General features: G+C 39.5%; 1 protein-coding gene across 1 annotated transcript in view; it reads right to left on the bottom strand.

Annotated features, from left to right (window-relative positions):
* LOC145271139 (uncharacterized) overlaps window positions 1-22,584 on the bottom strand; it is a 36,432-nt gene extending 13,848 nt beyond the window's left edge. The window contains exons 1-4 of the mRNA XM_080126677.1: window positions 22,485-22,584; window positions 12,616-12,702; window positions 8,621-8,698; window positions 4,702-4,867 (exon numbers count right to left, since the gene is read on the bottom strand). Of these exons, the coding sequence (XP_079982803.1) occupies window positions 4,702-4,867; window positions 8,621-8,698; window positions 12,616-12,657 (286 nt within the window). The 5' untranslated portion in view covers window positions 12,658-12,702; window positions 22,485-22,584. The remainder of the gene's footprint in view (window positions 1-4,701; window positions 4,868-8,620; window positions 8,699-12,615; window positions 12,703-22,484) is intronic.
* Between the last annotated feature and the right edge of the window lie 372 nt (window positions 22,585-22,956).

The following is a 22,956-nucleotide window of genomic DNA, read 5'->3' as shown; positions in this document are numbered from 1 at the left end:
TCTCTTCTGTGAGATAGAGGTTGCAAGGAAGAGAAAAGAACATCTCCTACGAGGCTACGAAGTCTATTTTGAACTCTATCAAGGCAGGACAAGTTCTTTCTAGCAGCTCCTGCCAAGATGTGGCAACAGTACTCCATCCTTGGACGTACCTGGCTCTTATATTGATAGAGAATTGCATCAGCAGTGAGATATCTACCGGATCGATAGAAAGATCCCACCATTTTTCCAGTGGCCCTTGCAACAGATTTGATGTACATGTTCCATTTAAGATCAGGAGTAATTGTCCAGCCCAGAAGCTTGTCAAAACTTGAGGCCTCCTGAAAACGAGAGCCATTCATTTCAATTGATGCCAGATGGGGATCAGAATGTTGATGATGTAAAGAGAGAAGCTTGGTTTTAGATGCATTAAAAGTAACCAGCCACTCCTTTCCCCATTGTACTACGTGCTCAAGATCAAAGGAGAGAGAATCCGAGAGAACTTGGTCATTTACGGTCTTAGATGTGCTACCATAGATGGTAGTGTCATCAGCAAAAATGTCTACGAATGATGTAAGGATGTGATTTGGAAGATCATTAATGTAGATCAGGAAAACAGTTGAGCCCAGGATGGACCCCTGAGGGACTCCAGCATTAATACTGTGAGCTTCTGATTTTTGCCCCTCAACTACTACTCTTATGAACCTATCAGAAAGAAATGATTTAATAATTGAGAAGACATTTCCAACTATACCATAGCTGGAGATCTTGTGAAGTAAACCTTTATGCCATACCCTATCAAAGGCCTTTGATATGTCAAGAGCAATTACCCTAGAAAGGTTGCCTCTGTCGAGAGATTTGCTAATCCTATGGGATATAACTGTAAGCACATCTGCTGTAGATCTAGCAGAATGGAAACCATATTGAGTGTCACTAAGAAGGTTATTTTAATTGAGATGGTTGATTACTTCTGTATTTAACACAGATTCCAGCAACATACTCATGACACACAGGAGACTTATTGGCCTGTACTGAGAGGGAGATGACATATCATCTGAGTTCTTAAATACAGGGCATACTGATGAGATTTTCCAGGGTGATGGGAAGCTATTCTCGTTTAACGTTTAAACAGTTTTGTAAGGATGGGCGCTAGTTCTGGTTGAAGTTTTTTGAGTACTATAATTGGAATACCGTCAGGGCCAGTTGCTTTACTGGAACCAAGGTTTTTGATTAGCTTGGCAACATCACATACAGATATATGTATATCACATAGCGTGTTTTCTGATACAGAAGGAAATATTGGGGGTTGGCAGCCTTGGTCGCAAAGGATAGAATTAGCTGCAAAGTTCTTGGCAAAGAGTTTGGCTTTGTCTGATGCTGACGAAATTACCTCAGGTCCATTGATGATAGTTGGGATAGAGCACACGCTTCTGTTCAGGATTCTGTTTGCTATTTGCCAAAACTGGTGGGAACCAAGCTGCTGCTCAGCTACTTTGGACTTGACAGACTGAGCATACAACTCTCTTGCGTTCTTTATTACTTTCTTACAATGGTTGCTGGCAGTCCTGAAAACGGCTTTAGTTTCCATACATCTATTACATTGGAAGCAGTGGAAAAAGTGATTTCTGTGCGCAATGGCAGCAGCACATTCTGGAGAGAACCATGGCTGGCTGTTAGGTTTTTGCTGGAACTTTTTCGAGGGTATGAAACGGTCTATACCTACAATTAACCATTTGGTCAGGTCTGATACTATAGAGGACACATCCTTTTTAAATATGGAACGCAGAAGTAGATCCGATATAAATGTATGGAAGCTATATCAGTCAGCCTTAGTGTATCGATATACTGTACGATGGAGAGGTACATCTGGGGACTTATTACATTTCATTTTTATCTTAATTGATACAACAGAGTTGTCGTAAGATCCAAGAGGAGACAGAACGGAAACTGAACATAGTTCAGGGCAAGTTGTGAGAAAAAGGTCTAGTAGACTCGCATATTGGCCGTCATTGTCGGGCACACGGGTGAGTTCGTGAACAATCTGAGTGAGGTCATAAGCAATGGAGAAATCATGACAGAACCTCCCCCTCATCATCGGTATATATATTATATATATTTGATAACATAATTATATATATTATATATATTTGATAACATAATTATATATATTATATATATTTTACCGTTTTTAATTCAGTTAGTTACATAAGTGTAGTATTGGGAATCCCAGTTTAATTGCTATATAGGTAGTTTTAGAAATAGAAAGATATATAAAAATATTTGGGTTCTCATCAGCGAGTTAGCCCGGGTCAGAAAAGGTTGGGTTTGACAGGCATCAAACCCAAGTCACCTTGAACGACCTAGATTAGAATGTACCAGAAATTAAGGGGTGACATGGAATTGACGACCACATGGAAACGTGAGAGTTTGTTTTTGGGCAGCAGAAGAATGCAGATGGGAGATTTCGGTCTCTCCCGACGGCCAGGGTCCGAGATGTTAGGCTTTTTTTTTACAAGGTGGTCACCACTTATCAAGGTCCGGAAGCCACTCAGGGATAAGGGTTATTGCATGTACAGTACGTTAGTGTTGAGATTTAATAAAGTGTTTACTTAAGGGGCGGTTCATAAGGAATTTGTTTACGTTGGACTTGAAGACATCCAGGTTGTGGTCAGGTGGAAAGCAGGCAGACGGAACAGAGTTCCACAGGCGTGCAGTTCTAAGAAAGAAGCTTTGTTTATGGAATCCACGTTTTGATTTAGGCACAGATAAAGAGATAAGTTTTTGACAGTGGATTCAGCTAGACGGGTGTTTTTTGTAAAAAATTGGCGAGGGGAGACCAGAGATTGGAGTTCAGACGAGCACCTGCCATGGAAATAACGATAAAACAAAGATAGGCTTGCAACGTCTCTTCTGTGGGAGAGAGGTTGCAGGGAAGAGAAAAAGGCACCCCCACTAAGCCACGAAGTCTATTTTGTACTCTGTCAAGGCAGGATAGGCTGTTTTTAGCAGCTCCTGCCCAGATATGGCAGCAGTATTCCATCCTTGGACGTATTTGAAGCTTCAGTCCATCTTGTTGTTCATTGATGAATCTGTCTGCAGCATCCACTCCCCAGAAAGATGGAGACCAGCGACCAAGATGTCATGTGCTGACTAAGGCAAACCAGGTACGTTCGTATTATATTGTCGCACATACACATCTCGGAAACTCCCCAAGGCAAGAGAAACTGTAAGACATTAAAAGAATAGCAAACACACACACACACACACACACACACAGTGAACTGCACGTAAGAACACACGTTTACACGTAAGAATACACACACACCCACACGTACATGTAAGAACATTGATAAAAACATGCAGACCCGTAACAATAAACGTTAGAAATAATAAACAGTAATAAGAAATACATGTAATTAATTTTATTAGACTTTGCAAATCTTACTCTACAGTAGTATTGAGTACTTTTTCAGTTTTTTTTACCATTTTAATTTTACTTATTAAATATTATATATATATATATATGTTTTTATTACCATTTTTAATCCGTTTGGTCACACACGTTTTGATTACTGCATCGTTTTAACGATCCGATAATTTCATCAAACTTCACAGAAATGAATATTTATTTCTGTGGAGTGTGATGAAATTATCGGATCGTTGACACGATTCAGTAATCAAAACGTGTGTAACCAAGCAGATTAAAAACTGTAAAAAAAAACAACATATTTTGCTCTACTGCAGTATTGAGCACTTTCTTCAGGTCTTTTCACCATTTACCATTTACTCATTATATATATATATATATATATATATATATATATATATAAAATTAAAATTTCTGACGTGAAATGATTGAAGTTCACATCAAAAGATTTTTATTATTCTATGTAAGACAAAGAATACATTTGAAATATTTTAACTCCTTATCGTATAGGATTTCGATGTCTACCATCTCTTCAGAGGAGAAAATATTAGCAAATAGTTATAATGGTTTACACCTTATTTGCTAAAGTCAGTTAGACATGGAAAATCACAATTAAAAGTTGTATAAGTATTTAAATGTCATAGAGAAAGGAAAGTTAATGCAAAGGACATAAAAATTCACATCCAAATTGCATGGTAAAATCCGAAGTAAATGCCTTTGATAGCAGTCTTGTAAAATGATCCAAACTGTATTTTGAGTAATGCACATCACAAGGTAATAGTCCGAAGTAGGCATTTCCCTGGAGTATGGTGTCCTGATTTCGAATCTCACTAGATTCAGCCACTCTGATGAGTCGTAGACGACGAAACACGTATCAGTGGATAATTATATTTTAAAAATAATATATATACCGCTCCCCATGTGGGGTTACCAAGTTGGTTAAAGGGAAACTTATTCCCAACTCGTATTTAGGTAAAAATACTCTTTCGTAAATAATTGAATTCATTCAAGACGTATCGCAAAAACAAAAAACATATATATATATATATATATATATATATATATATGTTTTTTGTTTTTGCGATAAAACAAAAAACATATATATATGTTTTTTGTTTTTGTGATACGTCTTGAATGAAGAAGACGTATCGCAAAAACAAAATATATATATATATATGTTTTTTGTTTTTGCGATACGTCTTGAATGAATTCAATTATTATATATATATATATATATATATATATATATATATGTGTATGTATATTTGTGCATGCATATATAATGAAGTAATTCTTACCCAGTTGAGTTTGTAGATGCTTGATGACCTGCTTGAGAGCACTGACTTCTTTTTTCATTGATTCCTCTTTCTCGGTGCTCATCGATCTTGTCGTCGATAACAATTCTTCCAGATCCTTAATTGCATTCACGTGACATTTCACGGCGTTCCCAACCTGCTCCTTTAACTAACATAACAAACAATAAAGATTTTCAGAGTTTTTTTTTTAAGCAAACAACAAATAAAAGTAATTTAAAAAATATAAAAGACATTTAGGTTCATAGGAAGCAAAACAATGCAGAGAAGTAACGGATAGACAGAAACTAAATAACTTTAGATATAATTGTGAGACCAGCTATGCAGTTTCAATAGGTCCTACAACAAGCTATGCAGTTTCAATAGGTCCTACAACAAGCTATGCAGTTTCAATAGGTCCTACAACAAGCTATGCAGTTTCAATAGGTCCTACAACAAGCTATGCAGTTTCAATAGGTCCTACAACAAGCTATGCAGTTTCAATAGGTCCTACAACAAGCTATGCAGTTTCAATAGGTCCCACAAGAAGCTATGCAGTTTCAATAGGTCCCACAATAAGCTATGCAGTTTCAATAGGTCCTACAACAAGCTATGCAGTTTCAATAGGTCCCACAAGAAGCTATGCAGTTTCAATAGGTCCCACAAGAAGCTATGCAGTAACCAAGAAGGCTAACATGCTGGTCAGTCGGTTTGCCTCAAACTCCACATTGGACCCGGAAAACCACTCCCTCCCTGACTTCCCTTTGCGGACAGACGCCACACTAGAATGATCTGAAAATCACCCCTTCTTAGGAGCGTGATATCATAAAAAAACCTTGACACTTCAAAAGCATGTGGACCTGATCTCATCCTGGCAATGCTATTAAAAAAATGCTCTGCTGAGTTTGCCCCAGTCCTCTCCAAATCACAACGTATTATTAGGAAAATATTTGTTTATTTTTCCTCTACTTATTACGTTGTGATTTGGTTGCAAGCGCACTTGCTGCATATTTTATTTTATTCAAATTTAAACAACGTTTCTATATGAACTCTCATTCTTGACGTTATTTTCACGTTACCTACGCACAATTCAAACATTTCAAAATACAACCGGCAGATACAACACACGTAGTTTTTAATATTTGTCTTATGGTTAGTGATGTGGTTTGTACGATAGGAATTTCTAGTTTGTTCAGTGTGTTACGAAACATCTCCAAAACAAACCAGTTTCCAATGGAGGTATATACACTATTCCTTGCCAAAATTGCCATCATAAATTCGTTGGTGAAACCCAGCATAAATTAGAAAAAAGGCTCAATGAACACAAAAGAGATATAAAAAAACAGCAATTCTCTAAGTGCATTATTCTCTCATTCATTGCAAAATAACCACACCTTTGACTTTAAACAAGCAAAAGTAGTTAAATTTATTTCAAATAAACCGCGCTGGAGACTTCTTGAATCTGCGCTTATCGCAATTTCAAGCACAATTAAACAGCGTGCAGGTTTCTATAACATAGCGCCATTAATAAGTAAACTTTTATTAAAAGAACATTATTTAACTGTAGACACAGGTTAACCCTCTCACACCATTCAAACACCCCCTCTAATAATTAATACATAAAATCTCAATCAATAAATTACATAACAAAAAACACTCATTTCATTTCTGTTACAAACCTATATTTGAATTTCAACAGATATATATTTTTTCCAGTAAGAATATCAGTTTTATTTTTAAATTACATTAACGACTTATATGACGTCACTAAAATTTCCCGCTCTTTAACAGCACCAGCCCCTTTTTGAATTTCCAACGTCTCTTTCCTTTTTTTCTGAAACAGAACTGCGTCACACTTTGCACGTGAAACATTTTCAAATATTTTGTACTGGTATTTTTTGTTCTTAATCTCATTCATCCAGAGGAAGTCTCGAAATAAAGACGAAACGTTGAGGAACACATAATACGGTTTGTTCCTTTTTATTTCTCTATTTTGTCGGAATACTATTTCCATTATTTTCATCATATATATTATATTATATATACATATATTATATACATATATTATATATATCATATATACATATATATAGATAATATATATTATCTATATATATTATATTATGTAATATATATACTACATATATTATGTATATATATATTATATATATTATGTATATATATATTATATATATTATGTATATATATTACATATATTATGTATATACATATTACATATATTATGTATATATATATTACATATATTATGTATATATATTATATATATTATGTATATATATTACATATATTATGTATATATATTATATATATTATGTATATACATATTACATATATTATGTATATACATATTACATATATTATGTATATACATATTACATATATTATGTATATACATATTACATATATTATGTATATATATATTACATATATTATGTATATATATATTACATATATTATGTATATACATATTACATATATTATGTATATATATATTACATATATTATGTATATACATATTACATATATTATGTATATACATATTACATATGTATATACATATTACATATATCATGTATATATATATTACATATATATATTCCATATTTAAAAAGGATGTGTCCTCTATAGTATTAGACCTGACGGAATGGTTAATTGTAGGTATTGATCGTTTCATACCCTCGAAAAAGTTTCAGCAAAAACCGAACAGCCAGCCATTGTTCTCTCCAGAATGTGCTGTTGCCATTGCGCACAGAAATCACTTTTTTTCACTGTTTCCAACGTAATAGATGTATGGAAACTAAAGCCGCTTTCAGGACTGCAAGCAACCATTGTAAGAAAGTAATAAAGAGCGCAAGGTGGTTGTATGCTCAATCTGTTAAGTCCAAAGTAGCTGAGCAGCGGCTTGGTTCCCACCAGTTTTGGCAAATAGCAAACAGAATCCTGAACAGAAGCGTGTGCTCCATCCCAACTATCATCAATGGACCTGAGGTAATCTCGTCAGCATCAGACAAAGCCAAACTCTTTGTCAAGAACTTTGCAGCTAATTCTACCTTTTGCGATCAAGGCCGCCAACCCCCAATATTTCCTCCTGTATCTGAAAACACACTATGTGAGAAACGTATATCTGTACGTGATGTTTCCAAGCTAATCAAAAACCTTGATTCCAGTAAAGCAACTGGCCCGGACGGTATTCCAATTATAGTACTCAAAAAACTTCAACCTGAAGCCACGAAGTCTATTTTGTACTCTGTCAAGGCAGGATAGGCTGTTTTTAGCAGCTCCTGCCCAGATATGGCAACAGTATTCCATCCTTGGACGTACTTGGCTTTTATATAGATAGAGAATTGCATCAGTAGTGAGATATCTTCTGGAGTGGTAGAAGGATCCCACCATCTTTCCAGCGACCTTGGCAACAGACTTGATGTACTTGTTCCATTTCAGATCAGGAGTAAAGGTCAAACCCAGAAGCTTGTCAAAACACGGGGCTTCACCCAGACGAGAGCCATCCATCACAATTGATGCCAGATGGGGATCAGAGCGTTGATGATGTAAGGATAGGAGTTTGGTTTTGGATGCATTAAAGGTAACCAGCCACATCTTCCCCCACTGAACCACGCGCTCGAGATCAGAGGAGAGAGAATCAGAGAGAACGTTGTCATTTACAGCCTTTGATGTGTTGCCGTAGATGGTCGTGTCATCAGCATATATATATATATGTATATGAAAACATGAGGTAAGCACAACTCTTTGCAGAGAATGAAACGCGAAATATTCCATGTAGCTTAATTGCCATATATATTTTTATATTCTATTCTTTGCCACCATGCCGTTTGTTTTACATAAGTTTTAAAGTAAAAAAAAACACAATAGCAAGAAATTTTTTCAAAAGTTAAATTTTACCTACTTTGTCTTCAGCATTCTGATTGTCTTCGTGATATCTATCAACCAATTCTTGGTATTTCTGCTTTTCAATTTCGAGTTCCTGATGACAAATAATATCATATTAATAACATTTAAAATGGAATCGTCTTTATCAGTTTATCTGCACTTCACTAAATTGTCTTTTAGGTATGACTAGCCTGGGTGTCCGGCATTGCCTGGGTGTGTGTAGGTGTGTTGCACAAAGGGCCCGGTCTAAGCTGGGTTGACATGCTAGTATATGTATGTGTATATACATATATGTATTTATATGGATAAAAATGTGGCACGCATCTGCGGATGGAATGTGGGGAACATGACAACTAAATCAGAATTGTTTCAATATTTCTCACGAATGTAAACAAAATTTGTTATTGTTTGAGAAGGAATGTAGCAATTAAAGGAATTATGATTATGTTGATGTTTTTAAAAGTTGACAGAAAAAGTGACACGAAAAAGATTGGCAGATTGAGATTTGATTGTCAGCCAAGCGGACACAACGATACAGAAATTTATTTGATTTTTTTTTCGTTTTGCTTTTGTTTTCTTTCTGTCTGTCTCTCTCTCTGTCTCTCTCTGTCTTTCTCTGTCTCTCTCTCTCTCTCTCCCTATCTATCTATCTGTTTGTTTCTTTCTCTCTCTCTCTCTCTCGCTTTCTCTCTTTCTCTTTCTCTCTCTTTCTCTCTATTTCTTTCTCTCTCTTTCTCTCTATTTCTTTCTCTCTCTCTTTCTCTCTGTCCCCCTCCCACTCCTCTCTCTCTCCACCATAACAGGAAAACAATGAGGAATAAAAACGGACTGTTGCTTACACCAAATGTGTTGTTGTGTATTTGAATTCTAGAAAAAAGGTTCATAATATAACAGGTGTGTGTAAGGGTGCTGGTTGCGCAAAAAAAAAAATTTAGGAGTAGAAGGCAGACTCGAACTCCGTAACACGCAGGAGGGAAAAAGGAGGTGAAAAAATAGCAAACGGTCTCATCGATGCGGCCACCACAATTGCGACGTCACGGGCAGTTGAAATAACGTGTTTTATGTGACGTCATTGATGCGAGACTTGAATCACTTGCAAAAATGTTGATGACAAAAGTGACCCCTCCTTGTAGAAAATGACTCAGTTGAGGGTGAAAGAATTAAAGTTTTTCGGACAATTTTTCGATATTTGTCGTCTGAGACATCAAGCTTTAAAATGATATAGATTTTGTCATGGTCCGACACGTCTGTCGGAAGTTTTTTGCGAGACACACACACATACACATATTTTGCTTTTCATATTATAGCTTTGTGCCAAAACCCCTTATAAAAGATTAATTAGCAACACCAAAGCACAGAGTAATTAATCAACGCCTTTTTTTTTTAGAACAAAACAACAAAAGCATTTATTTTGAAAGAAGAAGGATTCTATCTGAATTGAAAGAAAGAAAAGCAATAGAAAGTGTTCTCGTGTCGGGAGGCAGAAACTTAAATTGTCTCCAGGTTGTCCCGTGGAGGTCTTCAGTGAAGTAGTTGCAGCCTGGAGGATTTAGTGAACTGAAATTGAGAAGACTAAGGTCCGTCTTCTTTGGTGGTCTGAGCTCTTCTGGTGGCTGATGCTTAGTTCCTAACAGAGGTAATTAGTTCTTTAAAGGACATATAGGATAAATGAGTCCCACTAGGTGACAGGTCAGTGCGTGGTTGCATCAGTCAGCAAGGGGACATTAATCCACAAAAGAAAATAATTATCTATATATATAAAAGCGAAAATGTGTGTGTGTGTGTGTGTGTTATGTATGTATGTTCGCTTTTCGTGTATGTCTGCAAAAGACTTTTTCCGGGAAATGATCGGTCGGCTCACTCCTAAAAACTTTTTATATGCTGTAGAAAAGATAATATCTACGAGTTAAGAACGGGGGTCGCCTGTCTATTTAATTGGCCCGACTTTGTAAAGCTAAATATTCTACATTTTTGGATTGCTGTGTGTGGATTCGGCTTTTTCGTATAATAAAAGCAAAACTAATTCAAAGCTAGGCATCGTTCGTGGCGCGATCGCAGGAACGTCGAAAAGCAATCAGCTTTGATCAATGCAGAGCTTTCCTTATATCAGACAATTGCTATTCAATTTGGACAATCCCAAGGGAAGCTGGTTTGCCCCCCCCCATCATCTTGAGGAAGCCAAAACTGCCCCGCATTGAAACAAAGTAAACAAACCCCAAAAGACTGCCCCGCAGCAAATAAAAAACTGCCATGTCATCGTAACTCTCCCGCGATGACCTCATTAAGCGGCCACCTGTCAATCAAACCTCTTTGACTTGACTCACTTGTTAACCTTCAACTTATCACGCTTATCAATTCCTCTCCCCTCATGGCTGAGATGGTTAGGTGGCTGGCTTTTTTTCCCCCTTTCGTTTCCACCTTTGCGTCAAGGCTTCGGGGTTCAATCCTACCTTCCTATTAAAACTTTTTTTCTTTTACACCTCCAAACACTCGGCCAACATTTTTTTTTTTTAAACACACACACCTCCAAACACCCAGGCAATGCCGGGTACCTTCCGCTAGTAATATATAAAAAGCACCATGTCTTTCTGTCTGTCTGTCTGTCTGTCTGTCTCCATATTTTCAATCTCTATCTCCTCTGAAACTAGAAGGTATAATTGTAGCACAATGGGTGAGAGTCAAGCTCCCGGCTCCCCTCATTTGGGGTCCATTTACCAGATGTGTACCGTTCTTGTGAGTGAGACAAGCACAAACTCAGGGAGTGCACAGTTTTAAAGGTTTCCGCTGTCAGTATGGGTGATTGACAAGTGCTTTGTGTAAACTAGTACAGAGAGGTGATAAGAGGTCACGCCTTCTTGCTAGCAATCGAATTTAAAACTATGTTCAAATGTTATGTATGCCTTTCTCTCTTTCTCTCTCTCTCTCTCTCTCTCTCTTTCACTCCTTTTCTCTCTCTTTTAATGAAGAAAGAGAATTGAATTGTATTGTAAAATGCAGTCGAGGCTTGGATTCTATGCGTGACAGACACATAACAGTTTTGCGATAGGGCCCTCAAATGATTGGATTTTTATGGGCCGTTCTTTTATGGACCGTTCTTTTATGGGGCTTTAATCGGTTAAAATATTTATAAGGGGTCAAAATTTAAAAAATCGTCATACATTTTGTACATTCATCTTAGTTTATTTTTAATTTTTAATAAGTTCATATGCATGTCACGTTTGTACAGTGGTAACGTCACCAGCTTTGAATGCTAAAGTTTTGATTTCTGTTTCGATTCTAGCTGATGGCACCCAAATAATTTTTTATTTTACTTTTGAAATCACGACTCTATAATAATATATACGAAATCTGGACAAATTAAAATATCATATTTAAGCGTATTTAACGCCCGTGTAAAGTCGGGTGCCCCCCTTTGACCTACTAGTTGAGAAGACGTTTGAACCATCCGAATAATACGAGGGGTGTTCTAAAAATATTTTTTTTTTATTTCGCCCGAATGGATCAGATAGTATTGTTATGATGACTGAACTTATGCATTCATGACCTGAAAGTTTCATCTCTCTGTTGCACATATTGACAGTGGGAGACTCTAAGAATGCAACCCCTGTCATGGATGTGCGTCAGAAGCAGAGATGCATCATTGAATTCCTCTATGCAGAAAACATTGAATCAACATTAACCGGCGCCTGTTGAATGTGTACAAAGCTGATACAGTTGATTTCAGGACAGTTAGGAGACGGGTCCATCGATTTCAGAGTGGCGACAGAGATGTGAGTGCTAAAGCGTGCTCTGGACACCCATGCATAGCCACCACCCAATCGCTGGCAAAGGTACATTGAGAATGGTGGTGACTATGTAGAAAATTAAATTTTAGAGCACAAAATGTTGCTCGTTTTAATAGTACCACTCCCGTCTTCGTGGCTCTTCAGCTTTTTTTTTTTTTTTTAAATAATTTTTGGAACAACCCTCGTACATTATTGTTGTTATGTAAAATTCAAAATGGACTCATACGATCATGAAATTCTCTGTAAATTTTCCTTTCATTTCCTGCATTTCTTTGTTGTGATTATTTCGTTCCTGTTGTAAGGCAGTTTCTAACTGAAAGACAAAAAAAAAAATGGTTTATGAATAATTTTCATCATTAATGTTGGATTGTTTATTTCAGCAAAAAAACGTTAGGAAACATTTGTTGTTGACAAATATTATCATATTTTTTATATGTATACACAAAACAATGCTGAAATCGAAATAATAAAATTTAATAAAATAATAGGAGACTATAAACCTGGCTACATATACAGGAAAATTAAAATCACAAAACAGGATACCCTCTAAGACCCATAATCTCTCAAATCCCCACTCCAGTTTATAATATCGCTAAAACAATCAATAACATTATCCAACCTTACATACCTAGTAAATACTGCATAAAATCTGCCACCGACTTCTTTTTTTTTATTATTATTATTACATTTTCACCCCAAACAAGGCATATTGCCACTTTGGTGTAGGGGGCTAATATCAGAGGCAACAACTACTGGGGTACTATGTAGGGATTTGGGCAGCAAGATATCGGTTCACATTACACGTGAACTTCTGCTCGTCACTAGAGTTGGGGAAGCAGGGACCTGGAATGGAATTCCAAAGTCTAGCGGTTCTGGGGAAGAAACTACAGGAGTAAAAAGATCTTTTACATCTAGGGATCTCTACTGTGTGGGGGTGGGATTTTGCAACCTGTCGGGTCTGTCGAGGGTGTTCACGTTGTGGGGGCACAAGTGCTTGCAGTTCGTTAGAGCATTCACCATCAAAATACTTGTAGAACAGGCAGAGGGATGCAACGTTTCGTTGATGGGACAGAGGCTGAAGCTTAGATGCCAGTTCAGGGCCTATCAGATTTGCGACTCTCTTTTGAACCTTGTCAAGGAGCGAGAGACTAGTAGCCGATGCACCCCCCCCCCCCAAATATGACAGCAATACTCCATACATGGGCGAATGGTTGCCTTATAGAGGTACAGGATACTTTCGGGTGTTAGTAGTTTTTCTAGCACGGTAGAGAGAGCCGATCTTCCTTGCAGCGGCCCTGGCAATGCCTTCAATGTAATTGTTCCAACTCATGTTTTAAAATTAAACTCCCCCCCCACAAATGCATAACCGCATCCCTTGACATCGAAAACCTCTTTACTAATGTCCCTATAAATGACACCAATTATCATCAATCAAGTATACAACCACAATACAATACTCCCTCCAGCTATAAAACCCCAAACCCTAGAAAAGTTACTATTAAAATGTACCACACAAGTTCCCTTCACTGACCCTAATTGGAAAATATACATTCAAATAGATGGCGTCTCAATGGGATCATCTCTAGGCCAAACATTCGCAAAACTCCAATCCCTGGTCCCTCCTCGCCAATCTTTCACGAAAAACACCCGTCTAGCTGAATCCACTGTGAAAAATTTCCCCCACTCTATATCTGTGCCTAAATCAAAACGCGGATTTCATGAGCAAAGCTTCTTTCTTAGAACTGCACGCCTGTGGAACTCTGTTCCGTCTGCCTACTTCCCTCCGGACTACAACTTAGATGTCTTCAAGTCTAATGTTAACAAATTCCTAATGAACCGCCCCCCTAATTAAACACTTCATAAAATCTCCTCACTAACGTGATGTACTTACAATAACCCTTATCCCTGAGTGGCTTCCGGGCCTTGATAAGTGGTGATCACTGTGTAAAAAAAAAAAAAAAAAAAAAAAAATACTATATGACCCACCGCGAAAATAAAATCTTCTCAGATAAAAAAAAATGAACTCACTTTCTATGCCCGATATGTTGACAACCTATTCATTGCAGGCGAATAAGTACAAGTCACTAAAAAAATCAAACTAAACCTAGAAACACACTCTGTCCTCAAATTCACCCATGAATCAGATAGAAATAACAAAATACCATTTCTCGATGTATTAGTAGATTCCGAACTTGAAATAATAAAAACATTTAACTCTACTAACGTATTGAGCACTTTTTTCTTGTTTTTTACCAAATATACATATGTAGCAGAAACAAATGGGACTTTTTTCTTTCATGAATCAATGCCTCTCCCGTGTGCTATTTGGCCACATATTGACCAATCAGGGGCACGGCGCATTGATCTTTCTTATCCACTAAGGAAATTGGCCAGCAGCCAGTTTGAAGAATAACAACTCGTCCTTACTGAGAGAGCCACCAAACAGAACGGACCTCCCTTTTCTTTGCTCTCTCTCCACCTCAGTGTTATTTCTAACGGTATCGACGATTCCACTGGGAATAACTATCACGATAGCACCAGGTAGCCAGAGTCCAGCTTTTGACCAGGAACATATCACATTCTCCTTAATAAACCTTTTCTGTGTTACATTTTATGAAGTTGTTGCGTTCGTCATTTCAGAAGCTTGTATGGAATTATTTATTTTATTAGGTTGTGTCTTAAAAGCATTTAAACTCTAAACATACTAATATATATATATATATATATATATATATATATATTAGACCTCTTCAAAATTGACCTTTTTCTTCAAACATATGGAAACTGATATTCTTCCCATTCTCCAAGGTCTAAATTAGCTAAATATACGAGTTATTGTGATCTTGGACCTTGGCTATGCCTGCCTCAAGAGCCATGTAATTTTATTGTTGACGTTTTTCAAAAATGCTGCAAAATATGGGATATTATGTCCTTATTTTCATTGTGGCTTTCCAGAGGTTGATGCTATAGCATTGAAAGTGGTACCAAATGAAAGCTAATAAAATTATCTTGCATATGGTAGTAAGCACAATAAAACACATGAACACCTGTGTAAATTTTAACTAATTCTAATGCACAAACAGCTGGGACACTACAAAAAATCAGTTTGGTAGTATGATAGCACTGCACTGACACATATATTGCATAAGAAACTGTCAGATAGGATGTTACTAATACATGTATTATCACTTGTTCAATGTGGCTTTTTTGTAACTGTCAAATTTTTTCCTGTGGTACTCCACAACTTGTAGTAAGCAGCTTCTTTGCTCTGGGTCACTTGTGATCTGAGTTGCAAAGTCACTCATTAGTTTCACACCTCTCTCAGCCACATCATTGGTCACTTTCACTGACCTCACAAACTTATTTTACTTGCTTGAAATTTATAATTTAAATATATTTCGGAGTCAAGTATTTTGTTTTCTTTATTTTTTTTTTTTCCTTCTTCCTTGCCCTGTTGTAAAATTGGTTGGTTGTTTTTGTTTTACGGCATATCAACCCTTTTCGGGTTATTTAATGCCGAATCCAAAAATTTTGAAGAAAAAATTTTTTAATAGAATATATTTGTTGTTTTCACGTCGGTTTCTATTTAACCCATAGTTGGGACCCTAACAGGTACTACCACTCCGGGTCAGAGTGGACCTGGGAGCAATGGTAATTAAAAAGTGGCTCCACACTCCCCAAAGCCCACAAGCTGGGGCCTCACCACTGGATATAGTTTAAGGTCATATCCAGGACCCCTATTGAGGGACTTTTACCCTCTGCAGGGGGGCAGTCAGAGTATTCTAATGCCCCACCGACAGGGCCTGTAAAATTGGAGAAAGTAAAATCTGTTTGTAAAGATCCGCTTTTCTTTCTCCAATTTCACAACATGGAAAGAAGGAAAAAAAAGAAAGAAAGAAAACAACATACTGAGGATGGAGTTTGACTCTGAAATATATTCATGTTAGAAATTTCAAACAAGTAAAATATTTGTTTATTTTCTTAATATTACGTTGTGATTTGGCTTTCAAGCACACTTGATGCATATTTTATTTTATTCAAATTAAAACAACGTTTCTATAATGGAACGCACATCCTTGACATATATATATATATATATATATGGTGACCCCCCCCCCCCAAAAAAAAAACAGAGGACATTCAATTGTTTTTCTAATCATTTTTCAATCAACGGAGAAAAAAAGGCCAAAGACCCTAGAGTTTTGATGTGAGGTTTTGAATATAATAAACTAGTTATGACCAAAGTTTCATTTCATTTGGACAAAACACTAAAAAACAGGCGTAATTAGAGTTGGGGCCCGTTTTTTTTTTTTGGGGGGGGTCACCCTGTATATATATATATATATATATATATATATATATATATATATATAATTTTTTGTGTATTGATATTCACATCAAAAACCCTTTTCTCTATTTATTTAAAAAGAAAATAAATTTTGTTATATATGAAATAATAAAAAACATATTTAGCTCTACTAAAGTATTGAGCACTTTTCCTTGTTTTTTACCAAATATACCTCTTAATATATGTGTGTAGATATATATATGTATATGTATGTGTGTGTGTATATATATGTGTGTACATATATATTTGTATATATATATATACATATATATATATATATGTGTGTGTGTGTGTATATATATATATGTGTGTGTGTGTATATATATATATGTACAGAAGAGGTCTTGATGATGGAGAGGCTGTGTACTGACAGGAGAAGACTTACGCACTCGGCTTCTCGTTTCGCGAAGGCTAGCCAGTGGTGGTTGCTGAGAGCGAGATGGTGAGTAAGCCAAGACGCTACCTTATAGCTAACACACTTGCGCACACATCACCCTGTGTGCATTGCACGCACACACATGTGGTCACACACGGTAACTGGTTGTCATGCGACTCCAGGCTGAATCAGTAGAGGATCTCGGAACAGTAGGGAGTCCCAGAGGGACTGTGCTACGGCCCACCGATGTGTGGACATGCCCTGACACATTACCAATCCCTATCCCAGCCATGGGTCAAATGGCCTCACTGCCTTGTGAGAGCCATGGAAATGGAAAAGGCTAGGGGAGCAACCCCGACAGAAACGACGGAGTGGAGCCACTTAGGCGGTTGGACGGCATACTTGCCTCCCTCCGGCAGCTTCTGCACCCTTGTTCGTCCCCAGCCTCCTCGACTATGTCTTGCCGTTGGAATTGGGCAAGCCAGGACGAGAGAGTGAGGCCGATGCAGCGCAAATCCCCCTCACTATAATCCAAATCCAGTGCAAGTCAGGATGTCAAACATTGCTCAACACCAAGTCCTGTGGCGATGGGCGAGCAGCAAAGCAGCAGGTGTGGAAATCACTGGGAGCTGTAGCTGCAAACCTGCCCACAGGCGGCCCAGAAACTGGTCGTACTCCACTCGACCGAAGCAGCAAGGGGGTGCAGGCAACTAGCTGGCCGACCGAGCAGTCCTTTTCAGGATCACTCTGCTCGCCTCCATGGCATGAGGACGGGGCGATAAAAGGAGCCCTAAACATAGCTGCTTCACCATCACCCCTGGCCAGCATACCGCGGCTGGCGGGGTTTCCCTCACAGCAGTCGAGACATGAGAAAGAAAGGGTTGGTGCTTACCTTAGCATCATGGAATGTTCTTACTTTGCTCGACAACACCAGAGCTGACCGACCCGAGAGAAGAACTGCTCTCGTAGCAAGGGAGCTTGCCCGTTATAAGGTAGACATCGCAGCCCTCAGTGAGACTCGCCTCTCAGACAAGGGTCAACTGACAGAGTCAGGTGGCGGCTACACCTTTTTCTGGAGTGGACGCAGCAGCAAGGAGCACAGAGAGGCTGGCGTGGGCTTTGCCATCAAGACTGAGCACGTGAGTAAGCTGGTCAGCATCCCGGACGGCACCAATGACCGGCTGATGAAGATGCAACTCCCGCTCAGCAAGGCAAGAACCGCCACACTGATCAGCGCCTACGCACCAACCATGACTAACCCCAAAGATACCAAGGACCAGTTCTATGAAGATCTGGAAAGCCTCATTTCCGCTGCTCCGCAGAGAGAGAAGCTCATCGTCCTCGGCGACTTCAATGCCTGCGTTGGCACGGACCATTCCACTTGGGACCGGGTCCTTGGCCACCATGGAGTGGGCAAATGCAATAGCAACGGCCTACGGCTGCTCAGCCTTTGCGCTGCACACGACCTTTCCATCACCAACACCATGTTCCGCCTACCCACCCATAGCAAGACGTCGTGGATGCACCCATGCTCCCACCACTGGCATCTGATCGACTACGTCATCATCAGGGCAAGGGTCAGCAGAGATGTAAGGTTGACCAAGGTTGTGTGTAGTGCCGACTGTTGGACAGACCACCACCTGATCATATCCAAAATGTGCCTATACATCCAACCCAAGAGGCGCTCTCAGGGTCAGAAAGTCACAAAGCGCCTTGACGGGGAAAAACTTAAGAGTCCAGATGTCATCCATGAGCTACAGGAAGCAATCAACGACAAGCTATCTGTCTCCCTCACCATCTCGGACACTATTGAAGATCAGTGGGCACACCTCAGAGACTCCACCTACTCCATCGCTCTCGAAATCATTGGACCCAAGCAAAAGAAGCACCAGGACTGGTTTGATGAAAATGACTCTGAGATTCAACCCATCCTGGAGGAGAAACGCCAACTTCTCTGTGCACATAAGAGTGACCCCAAGTGCTTCGCAAAGAAAGCTGCCTTCATCAACATCCGCAGCAAGGTGCAGGCCAGACTCCGCTCCATGCAGGATGCCTGGCTCAGCGCGAAAGCAGATGAGATCCAGGAGCATGCCAATAGCCATGATATGAGGAAGTTTTACGATGCGCTGAGGGCTGTCTATGGTCCCCAGTCCTCTAGCTCCCCCCCCCTGCTTAGCTCCGATGGAACAATGAATGACAAAAAGCAGATCCTTGATAGATGGGCAGAGCACTTTAACAGCGTGATAAACCGGCCATCTTCCATCAATGATGAAGCCATCGACTGACTACGCCAGGAGCCTATCAACGAGGAGCTCGACATCCCACCCTCGTCAGAGGAAGTAAGCAAAGCCATCAAGCAACTTTCCTCTGGGAAGGCCCCTGGCCCCGACTCAATTCCAGCAGAAATATACAAATCTGGTGGACCTACACTGCTTTTAAGACTAACAGAACTCTTCCAATCCATGTGGGAGAGTGAAGAATTACCGCAAGATTTTCGTGATGCTACTATCGTTCACATTTACAAACGCAAGGGAAATCGTCAGTCATGTGACAACCACTGCGGGATATCCCTTCTTTCCATCGCCGGGAAAATCCTGGCCCGCATCCTTCTCAACCGCCTGCTGGTGCACTTTGAAGATGGTCGTCTTCCCGAGAGCCAGTGTGGCTTTCAAGCGGGCCGCGGGACGACTGATATGATCTTTGCTGCACGCCAACTGCAGGAGAAGTGTGTCGAGCAGCACCGGGGCCTCTACACCACGTTCGTCGACCTGACCAAGGCCTTCGACACTGTTTGCCGAAATGGCTTCTGGCGGATCATGGAAAAATTTGGTTGTCCAGACAGGTTCATCGCCATTGTCAGGCAGTTCCATGAGGGCATGACCGCTCGTGTCCTGGATGACGGCGACCCCTCAGAGCCCTTCCCTGTGACCAACGGAGTCAAGCAGGGCTGTGTCTTAGCCCCGACGCTCTTCAGCATGGTTTTCTCTGCCATGCTCCGGGACGCTTTCAAAGACAGTCACTCTGGCATTGACATCAAGTACAAATGTGACGGGAAATTGTTTAACATCAGGCGAATGCAGGCAGTCACGAAAGTGAGGGAAACCATCATCAGAGACCTTCTCTTTGCCGATGACTGTGCCCTTAATGCCCCAAATGAGATAGAGATGCAACGTCAAATGGACGGATTCTCCACCAGTTGTGACAACTGGTCTCACCATCAGTACAAAGAAGACAGAAGTTATGTACCAACCCGCCCCCGGAGATGCATACCATGAACCCGGCATCACTGTCAAAGGGCAGAAGATCCATGCTGTGGAGCAATTCACCTACCTTGGCAGCACCCTCTCCCGCACCGCCAACATTGACATTGAGGTTAACCATAGGATCTCCACAGCGAGCAGTGCATTTGGAAGACTTAGAGACAATGTGTGGAAGAGGAGAGGCATTACACTCGCAACCAAACTGAAAGTATACCGAGCGGTCGTCCTGACAACCCTACTCTATGCCTGTGAAACTTGGACGCCATATAAAAGACATGAAAAACAGCTTCCACCTCAGATGCCTCCGTAATCTTCTCAACATCCGCTGGCAAGACAGAATTCCTGACACAGAAGTCTTGAAGCAGGCGGGGCTCCATACCATCACCACCATAATCCGCAAAACCCAACTCCGGTGGGCAGGCCATGTCTATCGCATGCACGACAGCCGAATCCCCAAACAACTTTTCTATGGGGAACTCAGCCAGGAAAAGCGGAATGCAGGGGGCCAAAAGAAACGATATAAAGACTGTCTGAGAACGTCCCTAAAAGACTTTGACATCAGCCCCCAGTCTTGGGAGAGTCGCGCTGCTGAACGTTCAGCCAGGCGTTGCGTCATCAGCCTAGGAGCCGACAGGGCAGAGAATCAACGCATGACACACGACCAGCAGAAGCGCAAGAGGAGGAAGGAGAGAGCTGCCGGTTCACAGCCTGCTGATACCGCCTTCACGTGTCCAGAGTGTGGAAGAGTCTGCCGAGCATGGATTGGCCTCATCAGCTATCTCAGGACCCACAAACCCCCGACGCCGAACTGATTGATACCTTGGTCATCGTCGACTTTGACGGACGAGCAAGAGAAGAGATATATATATATGTGTGTGTGTATATATATATATATATATATATATATATATATATATATATATATATATATATATATATACACAAACACCAGGTTGAAGGTATTCAGAAGATAAACCCATGAGTTAAAACGAGGTTACTAAGAGTGCTCAATAAAAAAGAGCCACATATTATTTTTATTTATATAGACAAGTAATACATACTCACTACTCTGAACATGCTCATTGTGTGAAACATTATCATGTTCAGTGCAGTGACTATGTAATATTTGTCTATATATATATATATATATATATATATATATGGTTTTGAAAATAATAAGCGGAAGTTTCTCGAGAGCTCTTTCGGCTATCATCTCATCAGGAGAAAATTGATAGCATACAAAATAATATTATGTCGAAAATAAAGAGTTCTAATGGGGAACTTATTAAATGTGCCAAAAGTATGGGGACACTAAAATAAATTTAATTAACGTTTTAAAAACGATTAAAATATTGGCACAACGAGGGAGGAAAAAGATAACAACGGGAGAAAATATTCAAAGTTCCCCAAAGAGAAACAATGCGTTGGATGTTCCTTTTTACCGGCACAAAGAAGGTTGACGCACCGCAATAGAGACAGACTCCAAAATCTTTAAATGGTTTTTGGAGTCCGCTATATGTAGCACCTTGAACCAATCTATTTTATATCTATCGGCACAGCACGGGTTGTCAACCAAATGCTGGCCAATAGCAGAGTCCAAGGCTGCAGAAGGAGGGAGACCACCAGACCCCATCCTCCCTTGTCTGATCTTCGATGGAACATGTTGGTTTATACGACTCAAAAGATTCAAGGATGTTCGCCCAACATAACCAGCATCGCACTGGCATTTAAATTGATATACAATATTGCTATTGTGGATGTAAGGCAAACTATCCTTGTGAAAAGACGGAAAAGTAGGTCTCGTAGTATATACCAAACGCAAGGACACAGAATAAAATTATACTACGAGACCTGCTTTTCCCTGATTGTCACAGCTGATGAATTTCAGTAATTTTCTAGCATGGTAGTGAGAGCCCATCTTCATTGCAGCAGCAGTGGCAATGCCCTTGTTGTATTTGTTCCAACTCGTGTTCCCTGCGAACATTCAACCGAGGAGTTTAAACAAAGTACTTCCAGGCAATTTATCGTTAGCCATGACTATTGGTGGTTGAGAAAGTTTCTTGCAATTTTTTAAAGGAAACAAGTTTAGTTTTTTCGTATAAATTTGTTACCTGAAGTGGCCACGTTTCATACTCAGTCGTTTTTTGTTTAAAACTTTCTTTCAAGTCTTCGATTTGTTGTTGATGAGAAATGGTGGCTTGCTCCCTGGAAAATAAGAATTGTTTTCAAATTAGGGTTGACGTTTATCGTTACGTTTTAAGAAGGATGATGATGATGATGATGATGATGAGTTTAACTTCTTTTTTACCTTTTTCAGATTTTGCCGCTTTTCGGGTTTGTCGGGGATATTTATGTCGAGGGGTACAACCGCTTTTTAAAATTTTTTTTTTATTACATTTTCACCCCAAACAAGGCACATTGCCACTTTGGTGTAGGGAACTACTATCAGGAGCAGCAACTACTGGGGCACTATGTAGGGATTTGGGCAGCAAGATGTCGGTTCACATTGCACTTGAACTTCTGCATGTCAGTACAGTTAGGGAAGCAGGGACCTGGAATGGAATTCCAGACTCTAGCGGTTCT

This window comes from Euprymna scolopes, chromosome 46, assembly GCF_053919585.1.
Source record: "Euprymna scolopes isolate OS-2025 chromosome 46, ASM5391958v1, whole genome shotgun sequence".
In the NCBI taxonomy this organism is placed as follows: domain Eukaryota; kingdom Metazoa; phylum Mollusca; class Cephalopoda; order Sepiida; family Sepiolidae; genus Euprymna; species Euprymna scolopes.
Note: the sequence above shows the minus strand (reverse complement) of the source record. Positions and strands in the feature narration are given on the sequence as shown.